This window comes from Rousettus aegyptiacus, unplaced genomic scaffold (genome assembly GCF_014176215.1).
Source record: "Rousettus aegyptiacus isolate mRouAeg1 unplaced genomic scaffold, mRouAeg1.p scaffold_m13_p_2, whole genome shotgun sequence".
In the NCBI taxonomy this organism is placed as follows: domain Eukaryota; kingdom Metazoa; phylum Chordata; class Mammalia; order Chiroptera; family Pteropodidae; genus Rousettus; species Rousettus aegyptiacus.
Genome location: NW_023416295.1, coordinates 52290940 through 52315101, shown reverse-complemented (window position 1 = coordinate 52315101; position 24162 = coordinate 52290940). Strand labels below are relative to the sequence as shown.

General features: G+C 33.0%; 1 protein-coding gene across 5 annotated transcripts in view; it reads left to right on the top strand.

Annotated features, from left to right (window-relative positions):
* SCN2A (sodium voltage-gated channel alpha subunit 2) overlaps positions 1–23721 on the top strand; it is a 121091-nt gene extending 97370 nt beyond the window's left edge. For 4 of the 5 annotated variants that reach the window (XM_036236909.1, XM_036236912.1, XM_036236913.1 and 1 more), the window contains exons 19-27: positions 2754–2908; positions 3176–3349; positions 7093–7215; positions 9534–9815; positions 11119–11172; positions 13814–13951; positions 14310–14414; positions 18554–18824; positions 20329–23721. In XM_036236909.1, the coding sequence (XP_036092802.1) occupies positions 2754–2908; positions 3176–3349; positions 7093–7215; positions 9534–9815; positions 11119–11172; positions 13814–13951; positions 14310–14414; positions 18554–18824; positions 20329–21524 (2498 nt within the window). In that variant the 3' untranslated portion in view covers positions 21525–23721. The remainder of the gene's footprint in view (positions 1–2753; positions 2909–3175; positions 3350–7092; positions 7216–9533; positions 9816–11118; positions 11173–13813; positions 13952–14309; positions 14415–18553; positions 18825–20328) is intronic. The other variant, XM_036236914.1, reaches the window with a different exon arrangement.
* Positions 23722–24162: the final 441 nt, after the last annotated feature.

The following is a 24162-nucleotide window of genomic DNA, read 5'->3' as shown; positions in this document are numbered from 1 at the left end:
TGGAAGCCTAAATGCAAAGGGTTTATTAAGCTTCCACTTGTGTCAGGTTTGCTTCTGTCCTGTTCATCCAGCCAGTCCAGATTTAGTGTAGAAATGCTAATGATACAAAGAGGCATTAAACAGTTCAATTCCACAAGGTATGAAATTCTTAACATTTCTTATATGAACTACTACTGTAGAAATGTTTCTTTAAAACTCTGGGAATCACTTCATTTTTAACTCATTTTTTAGATAACAGCTATTTAATAATTCATACTATGTTTTTGCCCCAAATTCAATACCATATAGTACTTGTTTAAATAAAAGTTTATTTTGATAATAATAATTGCCTCAAGTTGTGACTAGTAATGTTATTTTATTAAAATAATTCTAAAAATGTTTCATTTAGGTGATATATGTTTATATTAAGAATATTAAAGCTGTTTTAATTTAAAATTTAAACTAATTTTTTAATGCCATAAATTATTTCAAATTATTACAAAAGATTATGTTATATACATCTATCAATTTGAGACTTAAATGCATTGATGAAAATAAATATTTAAATATTGTCACTTTTTAAATAATTTTAAAGGGACAGCTATTTGTTCAGCATAAGTTATGAGGGAAGCCACTTTTCTACTGTTTCCTTCAAAAAATCTGCATACATTTCAGTACAGTTATTTGATTATGAAAAAATTTATGACTTTATAAAAATGCACATGGTATTTCACAAAAATAACTCATATGATATTAGTTATTACTCTTTTCTAGAGAGTTAGCTTATTTTAGTCACAACATATACATAATAATAATTATTATACTATCAATATTTGTATTTTGTAAAATAAAAAACCTTTAAGTATGAAGTATTACCAATATAATGTTGTAAACAATAATAATTAATAATACATAGATATCCACAACCAGCTTTGACAATTTGTCAGGGTTTTTAGTTAAGAATAAAACAGATACAGATACAGATTCAGTCTCTTTTGTACCCCCTCCTTATCTCATTCCCTTCTTTCCCTCTCAGAGATAAACAAGTGTCTCAAATTTGCCATTTATTATTTCCACTAACACTGGTCTTTTTTGGTTAAAGTGGTTTTTTTTTTGTTTTTTCGTTTGTTTGTTTTATCTCATATCCTCTTTGATGGTGAGGGAAACTAATTACAGTGTCATTTAATTCATTACATCGAATATTTTCAGGGCCTATAATTCTTGATCCTTTGGGAAACAGAAATGTGAAAAAGATCTTGCCCTCAAAGAAACAACAAATATACCATATATTTCTTAGATGAGAAACTAATAACATTTAATAGCACTTTATTAAGTTTTGTGAAACGAAGGATATGATCTGGCTGATTACATTATAAAGTAGCATACGATAAGTATCTACAAAGTAAAATATTATCCTCCTTCAAGATGAGGTTCCCATTTTTCTATTTAATGAACAAGAGCCCTCTACTGTGGTTAAAACCCTGCCTCCCGACTTCTGTCTCCCACACCCCAGTGTCCCATATTCTATGTGCTGCCAGGTCCTATCAGCTCAGCGGTATCTTTTGATTCCTGACCACTGTCACCACCATTACCCTTGACTTCACTTTCTTTAATGTTCAGTTGGTTGAATTTCATCAAAGGAGACTCTTAACTCCTTTTCCATCTTCTTTCTTCCATCCAGTTCTTAAATAGGCATAGATAATTCTAAACCAGTGTTGTTATCAGGTGAATCTTCACTCCCAAATAAATCCTTCAATGTTTTCCTCGTTAGACAGCACATAAAATTTAAATTTTCTAAATGACTCATTTAGGTTCGTATTTCTGATTGGCTCTAAGTGTCTTTTCTTAGACTTAGTCTTGACTCCTAACTCTCCTTCATGCAACTTGCGAACTTTCCTGTCACCAAGTTTTACTCGTATCATTTTTTCTCCATTCTTTGCAGCTCCATGTACTAGACCTGATTCTTACACATCCTTCAAAGTCTAACCTCAAATCCATTTTCTCCGTAAAGCTCAATATCGAATTAATCTCCGCCAGATATCAAATTGAGCTCTCACAATACCTAATTTATTTTGTGATAATTGTTGCTTTTTGTAACCATGGAATCCATGGGTAAATCACCCTGCTTAAAATGAACACTCTTTTTTTAACAAGGCAACGTTTCATACATTCTGGTATTACAATTTGTTCAACAGATTTCTTAAATACAGCAGGTATTCAATAATATTTGTTAACAAGCTTCTGATCTAGTAGTCCACAAATTACACAGAGGTGTTTATTACATTATCGATGATAATAGCCAAAAACAACACAAATATTCAGTGAGTGGAATGGTTAAGTCTAGTAATCTTATCCAGAAAACTATAGTGAAAACTTTCAAATTCTATTTACTTATAATAAAAAAGAAAATACTATACCATTAAGGTGAACTAAGAAAATTCGAATATACATAATGTCCATATAAGAATGGGATCACACGCTTAGAGTAAGAATAGGATGGAAATATCAACTCCGATGATTTTAATTTTCTCTTTTTCTATAATGTTATTATAATGTAGTATGAACCATTATAATGATCCCTTAAACAAAAAAGTATTGGATGAATGATTTAAAAATATATAGATAATTTCTACTTCTATAAAAGAAGCCATCATAAAAAAATAAAGTCATTTACATATAGTATATCAGGTAATAATGTAGATGAATCTCCCACCAACTTAAATGTGCATAATCAAAGAGAAATTTTTTTCTTTACTTACTTTGATATATTTTAGACTGTGTACGGAAGTTTAAGTGTTGTCAGATAAGCATAGAAGAAGGCAAAGGAAAACTCTGGTGGAACTTGAGGAAAACTTGCTATAAAATAGTGGAGCACAACTGGTTCGAAACCTTCATTGTCTTCATGATTCTTCTCAGCAGTGGAGCACTGGTAGGTGACGTATGGTCTTCTCCTTTATCTTATCTGAAACCCTTTGATTTTCCCCTCAATAAACCTCTTGTATCATGTTTTTACAATAAGTTGTTTGTGAGGATGAGAGATATTGTGTGATATAACAAAATACAGGTATGGGAAACACGAAGTCTTCCAGCCTTAAGCACCTGAGAAGAGGCTTGCAGCATGTTTTTTACTAATAAGCTATCAATTAGAAACAGTTTAAGACAATGAAATTTAATGAGATTTTTTTTTCATTTACAGGCCTTTGAAGATATATATATTGAGCAGCGAAAAACCATTAAAACCATGTTAGAATACGCTGACAAAGTTTTCACTTACATATTCATCCTGGAAATGCTTCTCAAGTGGGTGGCATATGGTTTTCAAATGTATTTTACCAATGCCTGGTGCTGGCTAGATTTTCTGATTGTCGATGTGAGTATTCTGCACTTTCTTACATCATTCATTTGGCCTGTCATGATATATGCTAGTCCTTGAAATGGTTCCTGACACATAGTAGGCACTTCTTAATTACTGTCTGTGTGGGCCCAAATATAAAATATAAATGATGATTCCCATTTTTCCAATGAGAAGAAGCCCCAAACCATTTATTTTTTGGCCAATTTAAGTGCATGTACTTTCATAGATGAAACAGCCAAATGCTATGTTGTAATTATTGATTTAGTTTAAAATGAATATTTAAAACCTCAAGTTATACAAAATAATATATTAATATAGAAGTTTTCTTTTTTATTCTCACATTTCACACAATAACTATATTTAAATGTTTCACAAGCATCTTTGATGTTAGCATCTTTGTCATCACCAGAGATCTGTTGAGAAGTGTTGTCCTACATGTAGATTACTAATTACAAAAAAATTTGAAAGTCCGAAGAGCAAGAGATACTTCTTGGCCATGAAAACAGCTTGGCCATGGGGAAATTATTTAAAAGTTTTATTAAAATACATTGGTGTTGAAAATAAATGAGATGGAATATCAGAATATAAGAGGCTTTAAAAATATTAATATGAGGTTACTTCCTGATTTCTGAGTGAGAATTTTGAGGAAAATCTCCCTTTTTATTCACAAATGTGAGATCTTAACAACAACAAAAATTTAATTATTTTATTAGTTTGCTGATTTACTTCTTAAATGCCTTTCAAATTAGTAGCTCATTCAAGTGGATAGAATGAAAGAAAGACCTTTTGTCTAGAAAAGACTAGGAGAGCTGTGGGGACAGAGGATGGGGAGGGGGAAAGGGACAGGATGCTGCTCACCATCTACATGGAGGAGGAAGACACTGGAATTTTCACAGAAAAAGCACAGGAAAGTGCAACGTGATGAATAGTGCATTTTAAAGATAATATTCTGTTGATTGTAATAATTCAAGATCTATTTTGATATATAAAATTTACATATCTTGCTAGCAAAAAGAAAAGTAACCTTTTTTTGGAGAAAAAAATTTTTTTTTACAGTTTCAGGTGAAAGAAATAACTTTTACTTCACTGTGAGCTTTCTAATCACCAAATAGAGGGAACAAGTTATAACAGACAAAGAGAGGTTTTTAAATTTAAGAGAGAAAAATGCCTTTGTTTTTATTTTTTTCTTAATTTGCCTAAAGCAAATCTACTATTAAATATAATATATATAGCCACATGCAAAATTATATCAAAAGTATCTGGTAATAAAATAACATAATAAATAATACTTAAAACCATGTATGTTTGAACATTACAAACAACAAAAAAAATCAAGACTATAACCATTCTTTTATTTGTATAATGAGATTATAGATGATATTTTTTCTTTTCTTTATTTTCTATATGTGGTTATGACATATTGGTATATTTCAAATAAAAATATATTCTATTTAATATTGCTATCTAATAAGAAAGATATTAAGTCAACACTACCTGAAAATAAATTCTTAAGAAAAATCTAATTGTCTTACAGCTGGTATTCAAATTAGGTAGCATATTCTGATATTTACCTTCTTAAGATTTAAGAAAACTATTATAATATATTAGACTAATACTTTGCTTCAGTTTTTTGAACTTTTTTTTATTCAAAAAATATATTTATTGAACATTATTTTGTTTTTGAAGAGATTAATATAATGTCATTTTTTCTGGGGTTATGGGAGCTTACAGTTGACTGGTAAAAACAGATGTATATACAAGTCAAAGATGACATCTGTATTAGAAGTACCCTTCACTTCATTTAGGGAGGAGGAGAGGCCTTCATGAGGGCAGTACAGTGTGAGCTGCAGTTTGAGAGATGAAAATGTCATCAGGTACAGATGAGGGCAGGTACACCAAAGCCTTCAGACACTGATGCATGCCAGTGGGGCCTGTTCAAGACACAGTGCCACAGAGTGAGGGAAAGCATCCTGTAATTGGATGATAAGATAAGAAAGGTAACTTGGTAAAGAGTTTGAAGAACCTTAGATGCCATCCAAAGAGATTTAGATCTATGATTTAGTAAAAAAAAGAAGCCATTGAAGATTTTCTATGGAAAGTGACAAGAAAAGCTCACTCTTTCAGGGAGAAAAATTCAGTGAAGTTATGAACAATGGAATAAGAGGAGGATTATTTAGAGGCCAAAAGACCATTTAGGAGATTGCTCCAGAAAGATGAAAAGTACTAAATATATCTCCTTTTCACATTTACCTACACGAGTCACATAAAATTGGATATTTTACCATTTCTTTTAACTAGCTAATAAATATTTCCCCTGTTCAGAATTTTTTTTAATTCTAACTTTTATCTTCCATTTTTTAATTTACCCTATCTTTTTGGTTCTGTCTTCAGATAATATAAAGTACTACAGTTCCTCTTATTTATTTTTTATGCAAGGCAATTGTAAGGACTTTGTCACCTTACAATCCTTATTTTTTTAAATTTTCTTGTGCCTACAGACCTAGGTGGTCTCCCATTAAAGTACTAACCAGGCTCAACCCTGCTTAGCTTCCGAGAATGGAAGGGATCAGGCTTGTTCAGGGTGGCATGGCCGTAGACCTTGTATTTTATATACATAAAATATGCACAATAGATAATTCAGTAACTTTATTTGTCAATTATCTATAAAGAGGAGACTAACAAAGCCTAAAAATTTAGATTTTTAAGAGAAATATATAAATGATTTGATACATTTTTCTAGCTTAATTTTTTCCAAATTTAAATATTTTGCTATTTCAGATTATATGTGCAAAATTAGTTTGAACAGTTTAAATTAGTTTCCTTGTAAAAATTTTGTTTCATTTATTTTTATTAAAAAACATTTTTCAAATATCCATTAATATCATACTCTTAAAACCTATATTACACATGAATTTTCATTTATCTGCTTTTGAAATTCAGATGCACATTAGGAGAAATTATTTTTCCTTAGCTTATACAGTTTTAATGAGTTTTCTATTTATTTTCAGAGGAAATTAGATATTTCAGTGCTACCTATGACAGTTAAGTTTTTTCTTTTTTAGCTGTTTTAAAATTTTTTATCAACTACATTAGTATAAATGATTAAAGAAAACTTGTTCTGGCAATTTTTAATTAGTTATACTAAAATTTCAACTTTTTAAAAGTTATTTATTTAATTTGACCTAATGATTTTATATCCTCATATTGAAATTTACAGAAAGACAAAGTCACTGTTCAGAGGCCTAGATCTTTTTGAATGTGTTTATGTTCGGATTCACCCATGGTTTGCATAGTTTACTTATTTACTTATACTAAGTTTTAATTTCCCTTTCAGGTCTGCTAAATTATATAAGAAATGATACAATTTTAAAGATGTGTAAATGAAGATTGCATATCTGTGTCATTTTCCTTTCTTTCTTTACATTTAATTTTTTAAAATGTTCTTGTCAAGAATCTTACAAAGCGAACATATATAGCTTCCACCTTTTCATAAGTTTATGGCAGTGGTTCTCAAAGTGTGTTTTACAGACCAGTATCAAACTCACCTGGGAACTTGAAGAAATGCAAATTCTCAGGCCCCACCCCAAACCTAATGAATCAGACTCCGCCTCCAGGGATCTGTGTTTTCAACAAGCCCTTTGGATGATTTTGATACTGGCTAGAGTTTGAGAACTACTGGCTTATTGCATAGAGCAAGATTGAACTGTGTAAGCTTTTTTGTCTCTAAGTAAGAAAATTGTGTTGCTTTTCCTGTATAGGTCTCATTGGTTAGCTTAACTGCAAATGCCTTGGGTTACTCAGAACTTGGTGCCATCAAATCCCTCAGAACACTAAGAGCTCTGAGGCCATTGAGAGCCTTATCCCGGTTTGAAGGAATGAGGGTAAGACCAATTGCTTTAGAGTTTATTGGAATTATAATTAAGAACAGACTGACATTTTGTACCTTAGAAATGACGAATCCATGAAGAATTTGTCTTCTACATTCCTATTGACGTAACCCATCGATCAGTGATATTTGTCAGGTGGCCATAAACTTGACATTGTTGGAGACACTCACAGAATATAATGCCTGAGTGATTGCTTCTCGCTAGATTTTTCACTCTGTGAGAAATTTTTTATCGTGTTGTGTGGGCTTCTGATGTGCGTCAAGATTAATTATGTTCATTTCATTTATAAACGTACAGGAAATCCCATTCACTGTAATTTAAAACCACCAGCTCATTTCTCATCATTTCATCATTGCTCTGTAGGATGTGTTTTGAGCCTTTCAGAGTCCAAATCTGGCCTTTTAGCTTTCAAACAGAGGCTGAGATGGCTAAGAAGTAGGTCAACTGTGGAAATATAGCACTCATTTAGAAAGGTGGCACAAAGGAACAGGGAGGAATTCGTGCTGTCATTTGTTATCCCCTGGGGCACAAAACCTGAGACCACGTACTGTCTGCACTGAGGAAATGATGTTGGCCTATCTTGGTGGATTTAGCTGTTTAAAAAAGAACTTGTAAAATGATGCTTTTTGTGATATTTGAAAATGGTTACTTAGGACCATTGTTGCAAACACAATCAGAAATGAATGGTGTGTGTAGGTGTGTGTGCCTGTGCGTTTGTGTGTGCATAGTTGCATAGAAAGGAACTGTTAACCTTTAAATTCTTTTCAGTTTATCAATGTAAAACTACTAATTTTGCAGTAGTAGCATTTATTTTTAAGAATGAAATCAAACTGTCAGTACTAGAATAATTTTCATATTTTCCATATCAAATTTGCATATATAAGAACCTTAATTCCTTGTCCTTTCACAGATTTGACTCTCATAGAAAACATATGTATTATTTCTTTGCTATTTATCTTTTTAAAAAATTATATAACTATCAACCAACGTCTGCTCACATTTGCATAGTAGAGCATTCCTTGTGGTGAACTTAAAAATTAAGTGTCAAGTCTAAGTACTTCTGAATTATCAAAGAAAGTTGAAATTCCAGTAGTAACTTAACACTGTAATAAGTTCTTTAAAAGTTACTTCCATTTAAAAATCTATTACAGTATTATCCTTTACTAAATAAGCTCCAGGTGCTAATTTGCAAATGAATTGTGCCTTTTTCCAGTACTCATTTGGCACTATTGCTGTAAGATATTGTTACTCATATATTTCTATGTGTGCATTTATTTGTATATATTTTTTTCCCATAAGGGGTTTCAAGAAGGCTAATGTGTATTTCTTTTATTTTACATGTCTATTTGTTAATAGTTTATTTTTGATGTAGTTTAGGTGTGTTTGTACAGAACAAGATAATTAGCTAAATATTTACTTGAGGGATAATTAAGAAAGGTACTGAAAAAAGTTTTCTTAAAAGCCATGTTTAAAAATTTTCTTAAAAGCTGTAAATAACAAAGGCATTAAGTGAAACCCTTTTGACTCAACTTGTAATGTTTAAAAAGATACAGCTACCCATAGTCAAGCCTATGTTTTAATTATTAGAGTCTCTCATTTTATAACTTGAGAATTTTTTTCCAAAAGGGATTTTCAAAGGAGAATCTTTAGGCCAAAAATGTTAAATAACTTGCCCAAAAGTGCACAGCTAATTTGTGATGTGAACTGGAAAACAGATCTCCTGATTTCCAAACCTTTTCTCCCCATCACATGTTCAGTCTCCATGCTATGATCTCTTTGCTCCAGAGTTTTTATAGGTCGGGTAACAGTATATCACATTGCTGGGGACAGTCCTGGCTTACACTTGCTTCTCAGAATAATTATTATTAGTGTTCCCTTTCACCTTGAACTTTGACCCTCAGGTGTTCTCTTTTACTCTCAAAATTTGGCTATTAAATGTTATGGTTTGCATGATTTTAAAAACCGCGATATTCACATGTGACCTTACTTCTGTAGTCATGTCACTGTTTGTACTTTTAATCACTCTTTGCATTTATAATTAGTTCCATTATTTAATGAAAGTTTGTTACATCTATGGCTTTACCTCTTGATGAAGAATTCTATAATTTAAAATTTAATTTATACTATTGTTAGTATAATTAAAACTTTTAGTAGGAGTTACCAGATGCTATTTTCTGCCCAATATTTAACTTTAAGAATAGATTATATTTTTTTATCATTTGACTTTGTTCTTTTACGGTATTTAAAGATAGGTAAAAATAAATATTCATTGTTGACTTTTCACCTTCTTTTCCTTCTCATTTTTGTGCCAGGTTGTTGTCAATGCCCTTTTAGGAGCCATTCCATCCATAATGAATGTACTTCTGGTTTGTCTGATCTTTTGGCTAATATTCAGTATCATGGGAGTTAATCTCTTTGCTGGCAAGTTTTATCATTGTATCAACTATACCACTGGAGAAATGTTTGATGTAAGCGTGGTCAACAACTACAGTGAATGTAAAGCCCTCATAGAAAACAATCAGACTGCCAGGTGGAAAAATGTGAAAGTAAACTTTGATAATGTAGGACTTGGATATCTTTCTCTGCTTCAAGTAGTAAGTGACCACTTTATTATTCTCTGTGATGTATTATTAAAATGAATCTAAAATTCTTCTTTATATTTGCAAATACTTCCTCAGGCCCATCTGCCTAGATTCTTCTTCAATCATTGCTGAACTATCTTTTCTTCACCAGTTAAAAGTACACATCTCTGCAAAGCTTAAAATCTCCCAAACGATGCATTAGACCCCGAGCACCAGTCCTTTGTTATTTAGATTTCTATGTAGGTTCCCATTGGTTTCCCCCATCCCCACTCCAAGCAAAGTAGAGACACTGGCTCTAGGGTGGAGTTGGAAAGGTGTATGGGGGAGTAATAGATTTCCGTACTCTTTCTCAGGTACCAGAGTATGGATATCCTTGATAAGTCTCCACTCACCCAACTTTTCCCACCATCATAACTGAAACTTCCCTTTTTACTCATCACTCAGACTGCTGTCCCATTCCCATCTCCCTGCCTGCTGCTTGAACACTTTCAGATTAGAAGATTGCTTTCTTGCAAATGAAAACCTTCCTATCAAGTGTATTATGTCTGCTACTGATTCATATAAAAATAATTCAACTTCTCAACTAAAATTCATTTAATTTTTCACTCTAAGGCACGTTCACATGCTCTCTAAGATGATCTACCGACGACAATACCCAACACTATATATATATATTTTCTCATATATATATATGAGAAAAGGATTAACAGTGTAGAAATAAGGAACTGAAAAAAAAATGTATAACACTCTTGTTGTCAGGATTACAATCATGCCCACAGCACACAAAGAACAAATATTTAAAAGAATAAATGGCAGTTGAATATAGTGTTTGTTTTCAGACTAGGAAACTGTTTCTTCTTATGGAAGAAGCATGATTTGTGATTGGTGATAAGACTATTCAGAAAAAAAATACATATGAAAGAAAGCATTAAGATCAAACAATGCACCATATTTTTCAACTTTTCTGATGCTAGTCCTACACGCATAGAATTATTTCATCAAATTTTTGTTATATTCTCATAGGAAGAAAAGAGTCAAAAGTTAATAACTGCTTTAATGATAGCATATTGTTATAATCTATCAAGAGTTAGTTACAGATGTTAAAGATGCATATAACAATGTTATAGAAGAATATAAAGTTGCAGTATTTTCAAAGCATATATTTTAAAACTTTGCCCAAAGAGTTTAGAAATTAACCCCAAACTATTGTATATTCCTCTTTGGAATGAATCTTGGTCAATCTGATGCTTAATTTCTTTTCTAAAATTATAATTTATAGGGAGAAAAGAAATTAAATGATGTGACTTTTTTACAGGCTACATTTAAGGGATGGATGGATATCATGTATGCAGCTGTCGATTCACGAAATGTAAGTCCATTTAGAGGGAAAATTGCTTAATTTGATCCAGTGAATATTTCTGCAGTGTTGTATTTTAGTGATAATGTCAATAAAATAAAACTATGGTCAATTTATAGAGCACATATCTATTACAAAAATAAAATGTTCGACTTTATTTATTCCAAAATTTGATTTCAACGTTTTTCTCTATTCACTGTAAACATTTTAAACATGTTTTCTAGTATCTAGCATGACACCCAGCACTTAGAAATCTGTTGACTGTATTTGCAAAATGAGACATTTTATTTTTGACTGTAATAGTTACAATCATTTGTACATTAGAAGCCCTCATAAGAACTTTTTTTATCTGTCACAGGTTTCCTTAAGGTTTTGATCTTCCCTTGTAATTGAAAGGATTCAGCAAATGGTAGAAAAAAAACAAACAAAACAAAACAAATAAAAACTTAATAGTGTTTCTCTCTAGGAAGCAAGATCTTTGTGGTTGAAAAAAGGGGCTATATACATCAGTACTTTTGAAATTTTTTTGTACAATTTTCATTAATTCCTTACTATATAGCAATGAGGGAGGAAATCATATTTTGGGGAAAAAATTGTCTTGTGATGTATTGCCGGGGCATAGTAATAAATTCATAATGTTATTTCCCTAGCACCAACGACCAGGTGTAACTCAGGAAGAATTCCTGAGGTTTGTTTTTTCACCTTAGCAATAAAAAAGAGAGCACAGGAGCTAAAAGCCCTGCATTGTATCTCTGTAAATACTATCAGGAATCCTACTTATGGGTTTTTTAAAATAATAATAATTATTTATTACTATTCACTATGCTAAGGACATTCTTACCTTATCTCATTTAATCCAAAATAACAACGTTATTATGAAGTTGACTGTTAATTCCATTTTACCATGGAAGCAAAGAGGCCTAACGTGTCCATTGGTGGAACATGTTTTTAAACTCTGACCACCAATGGTGGACTCGTAGCCACTTTCTACAGCCATTTTCTGTCTATTTGATTACTTCATTTAAAGTTCTCTATCCCATTTCTTTTTTTATCAATAACTTACATGACATGCAACTGACCTTCAGTTTCTTCCATAATATACTGCTACATAACTTCTCTGCATTCAAGCACAATACAAAAGACAGAACCCAGTTACCTACCAAAATTATGAAAAGTTGTTCACTCTTACTCTCATTAATCAACAGAGAAATGCAAATTTAAACCACAATGAGATATCACCTACACACCTAATTGATTAGTAGTATTAAAAAGTTTAATAATACCAAGTGCTGCCAAGGATAAACAGCTCTAAAAACATATAATTTGCTAGTGGAGAAAAAAGCGAATAAATATTCCTTTTAAAAAGTTAGGAATTATCATATTATTTAACAAAGTTCAAAATAGTCTTTAACCCTGCAGTTTCATTTTTAGCTATATCCTGCAGAAACTTACACACACATATAGGAGAATCTATATAGAAGAATGAACATTTTTTTGCACTAGCAAAATACTGGAAACAACTCAACAGTAATAGAAATAGATAAGTAATTGAATATTATACAGTAATGAAAATTGTATGGAAATATACATAACAAAGAGATGAATCTTAAGAATAGAGTTCTAAAAAATATGTCTAATAGACAAAGTGTAAACACAATTAACCATATTTTTTAAGAATACATGCTTAGGTGTTCACTCTAAAGAAAAAGCAAGAAAATAATTACTGTAAAAGTCAAAGATAATGATTACCTTTAGCAGGAATTGTAGACTTTATGCTTAAGAAGGATACCCTAAGGGTTTCTGAGGTCCTGACAATGTCCTGATTTGTAAAATTTACTTTGTAACAATTTATTACATTTCACACTTATATGCTGTGCACTTTTGTGTATGTATTGTATTTGATTTTAAAATGTTTAAAAATATCATTTTATGTTACTTTCTACTATGCACACACATAAAGGAAATAAAAGTCTCATCAAAGAATAGGCATTTTTATAATATTTCTGGTATTTTCTATTTTACCCTATTTCATTAGAAAAAAACTACCATATTGCCCATTACTCTCTAAATTGATTTCATGACACAATGGGTTATTACCTGCATCCATTGCTGGTTAACTGAATTGGTTAGAACAAGATCATGTCAGACTTGTACGACAGATTACACTCAAAGCACAAACCAAGTGTCACATCTTTTTTGATCAAAAGTGTGCTGGACAAGAGAGGTTATCATTGTTATAGAACCAGTGTCTGAGGCCTACTTAGTAGGATGAATCAGAACGAATGCATCAAGCATTGTTTTAAGCACTTTTCACACATTAATATATTTAACCTTCCCAACTACCAGAGGAGGTTTAGGTTTTATTATTTCTATTTTACAGATAAGGGAACCAAGTCAGAGAGAATAAATTTTAAAGGTTTTAACACAAAATAGTGCAACTCTACCATCTTTACTGTAGGAAGAGGAAATCTTCATTTTTCATGTCCTATTGGGGTCTTTGCTTATAAAGTGCGTCTATAATCTAGGCATTTATTGGGTGAAATTAACTTTATTCCTAGTGATTGATATGTGCTTTGAGAATTGAAAATTCACTAATGTCCTTTTTATGAAGCAAGTATTAGGTCTAATAGTTATCATTCTCCATATTTTGTAGGTAGAATTACAACCCAAGTATGAAGACAATCTGTACATGTATCTTTATTTTGTCATCTTTATTATTTTTGGTTCATTCTTTACTCTGAATCTTTTCATTGGTGTCATCATAGATAACTTCAACCAACAGAAAAAGAAGATAAGTATACTTAAACTTCATCTTGCCCTAAAATGTGAACTGAACATGTCACACTGTTTCCTTTTGACTCCAAAATGAAATCGCCAAAAAGAAAGAATTATGAAATCATAAATTATTTTAAGATACTTAATCAGCTATAAGTTTTTAACTAATTGATAATTCAGATAGCATGTATTAATATTCCGGTATAGAAATCTGACTAAAATACATAACTTATGTATTGAATATATGCATCTCTGTAAATATAGATATAATTAGCATCATTAGAATGTGGGGTCAATTTTCACACAGTCACTAATGTGGATTTTATAGGTAGCAAAGAACATTATTTTAACAAGTTTTATTTTCATTTCTTTACTTTGGAGGTCAAGACATTTTTATGACAGAAGAACAGAAGAAATACTATAATGCGATGAAAAAACTGGGTTCAAAGAAACCACAAAAACCCATACCTCGACCGGCTGTAAGAATAACATACTTTCATCATTAGTAAAAGCTATCTTATCTATTATTTCATGGCCTGAATTGTGAGATACTAGTATTTTTGTGCATTTGCAAAACAAAGTATTACCTTCACAATGTGGCTAGATATATGCAATATGCATAAATATATAATGTTTTTTGTACAGGCATATAAAATACATATAAATAAAAATCTTAAACATATGCCAATAGTATTACATAGGCATATGTAAGGAGCTTCTGATAATGTAGAGAAGAAAACATAGCCATACATATATAGTGTTGAAATACTGAATATTCTCAGAATGTAGTGGGAACAGATTGGAATAATTGGTACATCTCAGCTATGCCCCATTTTCTGTCCAGCTCTTCAGACTGAGTGGAATCAATGAAACAAGTCACAAATTTTGCTCTTTTGGTTATAAAAAAAAAACTTTTTTATCTCTCTAGCATCTTGTCCCTAAATCAGATAGCATGGTTCTTTTTATGACTTTTTACGGCTATTCCAATTGTATATTTGCCAGTTGCTGCTGATTCTCTTCAGTTGCTATGGAGAATCATTGTCAGGAAAGTTCACAAGTTCTTCTGTCACTCCTGAAGGAATACCTCAGATACTAAGTTTCAGAACTCCTCCCCTGAGGTATACATGGTACAAGGCAACCAGTCTTCCCCAGGAATCAAGACTCTATGAATTGATTAATAACAGTATGAAACTGACTTTACCCATTTTTGAGCCACAAGCTCAAAGAAAGTAGATAGCTATATTGGATAAAACATAAGGAGTGTGCAGTTTGAGCCTAGTCTTTGAGAAATAATACAATTTGAATGGATGGGAAGAAAAACAGAATACAAGCTCTGTAAGAGAAACTGTATACTCCAAAGCCATGGAAATAAATATTTCAGTTGAGAATAGTAACATATTTGAATTAGTGAATAGTGAACACAAAGTTTTCTGGGTTAAATGAGTCAAGATTACCACTCTGAGACTGAAAAAAATTGCAGTATATTACAAATGCAATATAGTTAGAAGAACAGCATAGTAATGTGAAGAAAAAGAAATTTTAGAGAATGGTATGAAAGGATGTTAAACACAAAATAACACTGGGCCTTAAACGAGAAGATGAGTTCATCATACAGGGTCATGCCAATAGGACTGGAAGACAGGAAATAAATGAACCAATAAGGAAACTCAATGGAATGAGGCAGCTATAAATATATAGGAAAAGAGGAACATGTAGATAATGAAGAATCTAAAACAGTTGATGTTTTGTGAAATTTAATTTATGGTTCCACTAATATAAATGAAAGTCTTGTAAATGCATCTGGAAATACAGATTTAGCTCCTATAAAATGTCAGACTGAGATAAGGATTTTAGAATCGTTAGACAGAATTCAATTGAGCTCTGAAGCATAGATTCATTTTTGAAAAATAGAACAGACAAAAAAAGAAAAGTGCTGAGCATGAAACCTTAGGTACTTCATCATACAGGAAGAGGTAAATCAATGAAGGAATGAGATTAATCAATAAGGCAGTATATATAAAGAGACATATAATTAAGAAAACTTTATTAAAAAGCTGTTTAATTACATCAAATGACATATAGACATATATAAATAAGGGTAGGGGTGCATAGGAAATTATCAGTATATTTAGCTAGAATATTATTGATGACAATTTGACAAATTAGGAAATAATTTGGTAAAATCTATTTATTAGGCCATTCATTAAGAACATACTATGCTAAGTGTTTGGAATTAAATATTGAACAACATAGAGTCTATTTGGTGCAGCAAGTAAAAATCCAGTAATCACACCAATAGAAATATCCAAGAAAGAATATATTTGGCCATGAGAGCTGATTAAGGGGAGGGAGCTGATTAATAGGAAGTTTAGGAACACATTCACTGAAGTGCTGCGAGAGTTGAAGACTGAAGAAGAATGAGAAAGTGTCAGCAGAAAGGGAATGCAAATGGAAAGGCCCCCAGGTAAGAAGGCCAGTTAGGCTGGAGTGCAGAGAGTTAGGGTTCATTTGAGACATGTCGAGAATGATGGAATTAGGATGAAGCAGACTTTTCTGGGCTTTGTAGGCCATGCTTAAGAGTTGTCTTTGTCCTTAGAGCAATACCAAACCACCGAAGGGGACCTGACCATTTTGTGTTTTGTAAAGATCACCAGTACTGACAGTGACAGTGGCTTCACATTGTAGACTTGTTTTGGAGCTATTTCAGAGATGATAGGTATCATGAACCAGAGTGGTGTGGAGATAAATAAAAGTGGGTAGATTTATGAGCTATCACAGGAATGAAATTAAAAAGCTTATCTACAAATTAAATATGAGAATTGAAGAAAGGAGCAACAAATATAACTGAGGAGTTTCTGCCTTATACAGCTGGATAAATAGTGTATCATGCATGAAGTAGGAAGATGATTTGAGAGATTTGGAGATGCGAGTTTGCAGGATTTGACAATCTAAAATGGGAGCACTGTATGGGCAAGGACTCTGAGGTGCTTTATATTGATCACATTGCTAATATGAAAATAAAGACCAAGTTTCTGCTTTTAAGCAATCTCCAACCTACTATACTCTCGGTGCTATATTTGAGAGAAAAATGACACTGCTCTGTCCTTGCAGACCCTCACACAAGTGGGAGACAAAATTAAAGTTAAATGAGTAAAGCATTTGCAATACAATGTCATCAGTACTGTGACAAATGCAACCACAAAGGTTTCGGAGAGCACAGTGCTTAAAACTTAAAGCAAAGTTAAAATGCACCAGGCAGAGAAGGAGTGACAGAAGTCTGTTTTAGACAGAGGAGACAGATAAACGGATAAAAATATATGATAGAAGAGTTGTGGGAAATGTCAGAAAGGTGGAAAAAGGAGAATATAACCAGACTTGGAAAAGGAAACTGCAGTCAACAAGAAGTAAGAAGGAAGGGTTTGGAACAGGAATTAAATGCATTAATTAGGTTGAAAGAAGCCCTGGAAGGACAGACCCAGCTGAAGCAATAGAAGTCCAACCCAGCAGGACAAATATGTACTCAGAGAAAATAGCAAACTATAGCAAACAAGTGGTTTGAATTTCAGTAGGCAATAATGGCTGCCTCTCAGTGGGGAACAGCAGAACACTAGTATGGAGAATACAGACCTATGAACATGTCAATCTGAGAAAGCTGACTATGAAGTGTAAAGGTCACAGAACATCAGTCATCCTAGCTGACAAGGTGGAGAAGGGCAGTCTAGCAGAACTCAGTCAAGGTGTATGCTCTCGAGTACCCGAAATGCCAAGCAGATACAGGCAAAACAGAACAAAACGTGGTCCAGTTAGCAGAACTGGGTTACAAGATGAGGACTTCATTTCATAAACAAGATACGGGGCTGGGCAGTGCTTGGAAATACAGTCCAAACTGAATAGGGCAAAGGTGGAAAATCCGAATTGAGAACTATAACTTTTTAAAAATAATTTTATTCTTTTAGAAGAATTACCCCATATAATCTTCACCCAACTTTCCCTTGTCTTATCATCACACATAACCTTAGATCAGTTATCAAAACTAAGAAATTAACCTAGGTACAACACCATTAGATAAAATATAGACCTAATTGGATTCACCAGCTGTTTCGCTAATATCCTTTTTGTTGAACTATAATTTTTAAAACATCTCAGTTAAACCTTAAAGTGGAATTTCAGGTGCTGAGGCCTTGGGGAGATAATGTGAAGGCAGTAACTAAGGGGTAAAAAAACGTTACAGAATAAGCTATAGAAGTATTTATTAGTTCTTCAAAGTTGATTTCGATGCCTGTCCCCAACTCTTGGGATAACGAAGACTTACTGTAGGGGCAAATATTTACTGACTGTCCATCATACACGTGATGATGTTCTAGGCACTGAGAACATAATAGATGATTCTTAACATAAAGTCAGTTTATAAAACCTGACATCATTAACAGTATAATAAAACTAATACATTTGAAAAGAGTTGGATATTCCAACAGACCAAATTTTCTTTCGAATATAAAACAAACATGGTGCGTTTTTATAAAAGCTGCATTTTCATATTTCTGTGTTAAAATCAAATAAGTCGAACCTGATTTTTTTGCCAGTTTCTAAACAAACTTTTACATATTCTTTGTTCTAGAACAAATTCCAAGGGATGGTCTTTGATTTCGTAACCAAACAAGTCTTTGATATCAGCATCATGATCCTCATCTGCCTCAACATGGTCACCATGATGGTGGAAACTGATGACCAGAGTCAAGAAATGACAAACATTCTGTACTGGATTAATTTGGTGTTTATTGTTTTGTTCACTGGAGAGTGTGTGCTGAAACTTATCTCTCTTCGTTATTACTATTTCACCATTGGATGGAATATTTTTGATTTTGTGGTGGTCATTCTCTCTATTGTAGGTAAGAAGAAGTGATCTTACCCAATTAAGGAAGTTAGTAGTAAAAAAGTATGTTTTAAAACTTTGAAAGTGTTTTTTACTAATCATTTTTATTCAGCCATAAATTTCAAATAAAAATTTAACAGCTCATTCTTCAGCTTGTTTTTTCTCTAATTGCATGCTGTGCATGGAATGATGTGTAAAAAACATAATTTCTGCTTTTATTTATCATCTTGTCTTATTTTAGAAGACAATGACTGCAGGTTTGTCATAATACTCGTGTTCTCAGCCATACTATTGTTGTACAGACAAGTATTGCCTTATACGCATGACACATATAAATCACGGAACATAGTCAGTAGTCCATGAATGAGAACTCCTTAATAATTGCAATAATGCACATGTGTTTATATATTAGTCACATGCATATAAGCTTCATGTTATCTTTTAGTTCGGTTTTCTATGGTTTATAATATTCTTCTGAAATAGACATTTGTTCAAAAATCCAAAACAGATTTATCATCAGTACATATTAAGTGTTTATGTATAGGTTTATATATTAAATGTTTATATATTAATGAGGTGTTGGAAGTAAATATAATAGATTTAAGACAATGTTCTGCCTATTTGAAGAAAGAACATATACATAGAAAAATAACATTTCACTCTTTATACGCTGGTAAATAGAACTTTGAAACAATGTCCCATTCTATTTAATACTCACAAAAGAGCTATGCAATTGTCATATAGTGATTAAAATATGAGACTTAGGGGTCATACAGACCTGGCCTGGGGCTGCCCTATTTTCGCTACTTACCAGCTCTGTGACCAATGGCGGGTTACCACACCTCTCCAGTCCCTGGTTTTCCAAGTAATATTTCTGAAAAGTGTCATTGTGAGGATTAAATGAGATTATGTGAATAAATGCACTTAGCACTGTTCCTAGTGCAAAGTAAAGACTCAGTAAATATTAAGTTTAACAACAATAGCAACCACAAGGGATTATCACCATTTAGTGATACGTAAAACCAAGAGCCAGGATTCAAACCCAGGTATGTCGGTCTCTAAAGCCTGGATTCTCCCCTGTACATCATTGTACTACCTCCCAAATAAAATGGATCACAGCCATCTCGGAAGAATAAGAACCTTCATATTCCTTATTCAAAACCATGTGCCTTATCCATTAGTTCTTATGCAATTACCAGGATTAATATTTTAATATACTTTGTGACATCTCAAGGCCTTCGGTGGTTGAATCTTTCTTTTGATAGATGTTTTTCTTGAACTAGGAAAAATGGTTATTAATACCTTCAGTTAGTAAAATGGTGTTAATGTTACAACACCAAAGATACCAGTTTCGTTGTGCTAAACAAATATTGCAGGTCGTTTGTATGTGTTATATGAGTGTGCATGTATATGTATAAATGTAGGTGTACACATAATTCTCACGTTCACATTTTGAAAAACTAGTTAGCGTTTATCTTAGCTTAACACTGTTTTTGTTGTCATCTCTTGGTTTTCCACAGGTATGTTTCTGGCTGAGCTGATAGAAAAATACTTTGTGTCCCCTACCTTGTTCCGTGTGATCCGTCTTGCCAGGATCGGCCGAATCCTACGTCTGATCAAAGGGGCAAAGGGGATCCGCACGCTGCTCTTTGCCCTGATGATGTCCCTTCCCGCGTTGTTTAACATCGGCCTCCTGCTCTTCCTGGTCATGTTCATCTACGCCATCTTTGGAATGTCCAACTTTGCCTATGTTAAGAGGGAAGTTGGAATTGATGACATGTTCAACTTTGAAACCTTTGGCAACAGTATGATTTGCCTGTTCCAGATTACCACCTCTGCTGGCTGGGATGGTTTGCTGGCACCTATTCTTAATAGTGGACCACCTGACTGTGACCCTGAAAAAGATCACCCTGGAAGCTCAGTTAAAGGAGACTGTGGGAACCCATCTGTTGGGATTTTCTTTTTTGTCAGTTACATCATCATATCATTCCTGGTTGTGGTGAACATGTACATCGCTGTCATCCTGGAGAACTTCAGTGTTGCTACTGAAGAAAGTGCAGAGCCCCTGAGTGAGGATGACTTTGAGATGTTCTACGAGGTTTGGGAGAAGTTTGATCCCGATGCCACCCAATTTATAGAGTTCTCCAAGCTCTCTGATTTCGCAGCTGCCCTGGACCCTCCTCTTCTCATAGCAAAACCAAACAAAGTCCAGCTTATCGCTATGGATCTGCCCATGGTTAGCGGGGACCGGATCCACTGCCTCGACATTTTATTTGCCTTTACAAAGCGTGTTTTGGGTGAAAGTGGAGAGATGGATGCCCTTCGAATACAGATGGAAGAGCGATTCATGGCGTCGAACCCCTCCAAAGTCTCCTATGAGCCCATCACAACCACTTTGAAACGCAAACAAGAGGAGGTGTCTGCTATCGTTATCCAGAGGGCTTATAGACGCTACCTCTTGAAGCAAAAAGTTAAAAAGGTTTCGTCTATATATAAGAAAGACAAAGGCAAAGAAGGTGATGGAACACCTATCAAAGAAGATATCCTCATCGATAAACTAAATGAGAATTCGACTCCAGAGAAAACCGATGTGACACCTTCCACCACTTCTCCACCTTCGTATGATAGTGTGACCAAACCGGAAAAAGAAAAATTTGAAAAAGACAAATCAGAAAAGGAAGACAAAGGAAAAGATATCAGGGAAAGTAAAAAGTGAAAAAGAAAGAATATTTCATTCTGTGATCAATTGTTTACAGCCTGTGATGGTATGTATTAGTGTCAACAGGATTCCCACAGGAGGTCAATGCCAAACTGACTGTTTTTATAAATGTATACTTAAGGTCAGTGCCTATAACGAGACAGGGACCTCTGGTCAGCAAACTGGGACTCAATAAACCAGAAAAACAGCATTGACAGGAGGTTTCTGTTTTCACAACCAGCTGACACTGCTGAAGAGCAGAGATGTAATGGCTACTCAGACTATAGGAACCAATTTAAAAGGGGGAGGGAAGTTAAATTTTTATGTAACTTCAATACGTGACACTTGATAATAGTAATTGTCACCACTGTTTATGTTTAACTGCCACATCTGCCATATTTTTACAAAATGTATGCTGTGAATTTATCACTTTTTGTTTTAATTCACAGGTTGTTTACTATTATATGTGACTATTTTTGTAAATGGGTTTATGTTTGGGGAGAGGGATTAAAGGTAAGGAATATTTACATTTCTCTATTGTATAACTGGATATATTTTAAATGAAGGCATGCTGCACTTCTCATTCACACATTAAAAAAAAACACACCACAAGGAAGAGTTTACTTCTTGTTTCAGGATGTTTTTAGATTTTTGAGGTGCTTAAATAGCTATTCATGTTTTTAAGGTGTCTCATCCAGAAAAATTTTAATGTGCCTGTAAATGTTCCATAGAATTCACAAACATTAAAGAATTGTTTTATTTTTACATAATTCATTATATGTACATGTATATATGTATATATGTATATGTGCGTGTATATACATATATATGTATATACACACACCATTACACAGTCATTCAGAGTCCCGGCAGCATGACTATAACATTTTCGATAAGTGTCCTTTGGCATAAAATAAAAATATTCTATCAGTCCTTTCTAAGAATCTGAATTGACCAAAAAGCATCCTCCACCACCACTTTATAAAGTTGATTCTGCTTTTTCCTGCAGTATTGTTTAGCCATCTTCTGCTCTTGGTAAGGTTGACATTGTATATGCCAACTTAAAAAATAAAAGTCTGCTTTGTAAATAGTAATTTTACCCAGTGGTGCATGTTTGAGCAAACAAAAATGATGACTTAAGCACAGTATTTATTGCATCAAATATGTACCACAGTAAGTATAGTTTGCAAGCTTTCAACAGGTAATATGATGTAATTGGTTCCATTATAGTTTGAAGCTGTCACTGCTGCATGTTTTTCTCGCCTATGCTGCTGTATCTTCCTCCTTCCACTGTTCAGAAGTCTGACGTGGGAAGCCATATGTCAGTGGTAAAGTGAAACCAGTTCTACCACGACCTCATTCTTCATGTCATTAAGCAATAGGTTGCAGCAAAGAAGAGCTTCTTGCTTTTTATTCTTCCAATCTTAATTGAACACTCTATGGTTAAAAAGCCCAACTGTACAAACATATTGCAAGCTGCTTAAATCTGTTGAAAATATATGGTTAGAGTTTTCTAAGAAAATATAAATACTGTAAAAAGTTCATTTTATTTTATTTTTCAGCCTTTCGTACATAAAATGAGAAATTAAAAGTATCTTCAGGTTGATGTCACAGTCACTATTGTTAGTTTCTATTCCTAGCACTTTTAAATTAAAGCACTTCACAAAATAAGAAACAAAGACTAAGATGCAGTGTAGGTTCCTGCTTTTTTATTAGTACTGTAAATTTTGCACACATTTCAATGTGAAACAAATCTCAGACTGGTCCAACATTTATTTGCTTTCAAATAGTAATGCCTTATCATCGAAAGCAGCTTCAGGAAAGATAAGTTGATACTCTTGGCATTGCTTGATTCAGATGTTTTCCCCTAGTCTTTATATTGAGTAAATCGTCAGTCTTTTCCAGTGTTTGTTTATACAGATAGATCTTACTCTTATTGACCCCCATGGAATTAGAACTGTATCAGATATGGTATAGGATCTAAGATTTCCCCCCACCCCACAAAACCAGGTAGTGAATTATATTAACAGTTGCAGCAAAACATTTTGTGTTTCTTTCACAAGCAACATTAAATGTAGATTCTTTATACTAAAGCTATTGACTTGTAGTGTGTTGGTGAAATGCATGCAGGAAAATGCTATTACCATAAAGAACGGCAAACCACATTACAATCAAGCCAAAAGAATAAAGGTTTTGCTTTTGTTTTTGGATTTAATTGTTCTGTCTTTGTTTCTATCTTTGAAATGCCATTTAAAGGTAAATTTCTATCATGTAACAATGATCTATCAAAAAATAAATGTAAAGAATACACATGAAATATAATAATTCATCTTTAAATTTTTTCATGGAATGGAAATTAATTAAAAAGAGTGTACTGGATATCTAATTTTATTATTGGCTAAACACCTAGATATGATATTGGGTAGAGTAGTGGAAAGTTACAAAAATTAATAAAAAATTGACTAACATTTTAAGTTGTGCATCCTTTCTCCTTCCCATCTACCTACTGTTTTCTTTTGTTTTTCTCTTTTTCATTTTAGCTCCTTCCCTGTGTATTCTTGATCTACTCTTCTATATACTTTTCGATCCTTTCCTCTGCCTCTCAGTATTTTTTATTCAGGATATTCTCATCGTTTCTTTTCTGTTCACCAAATTT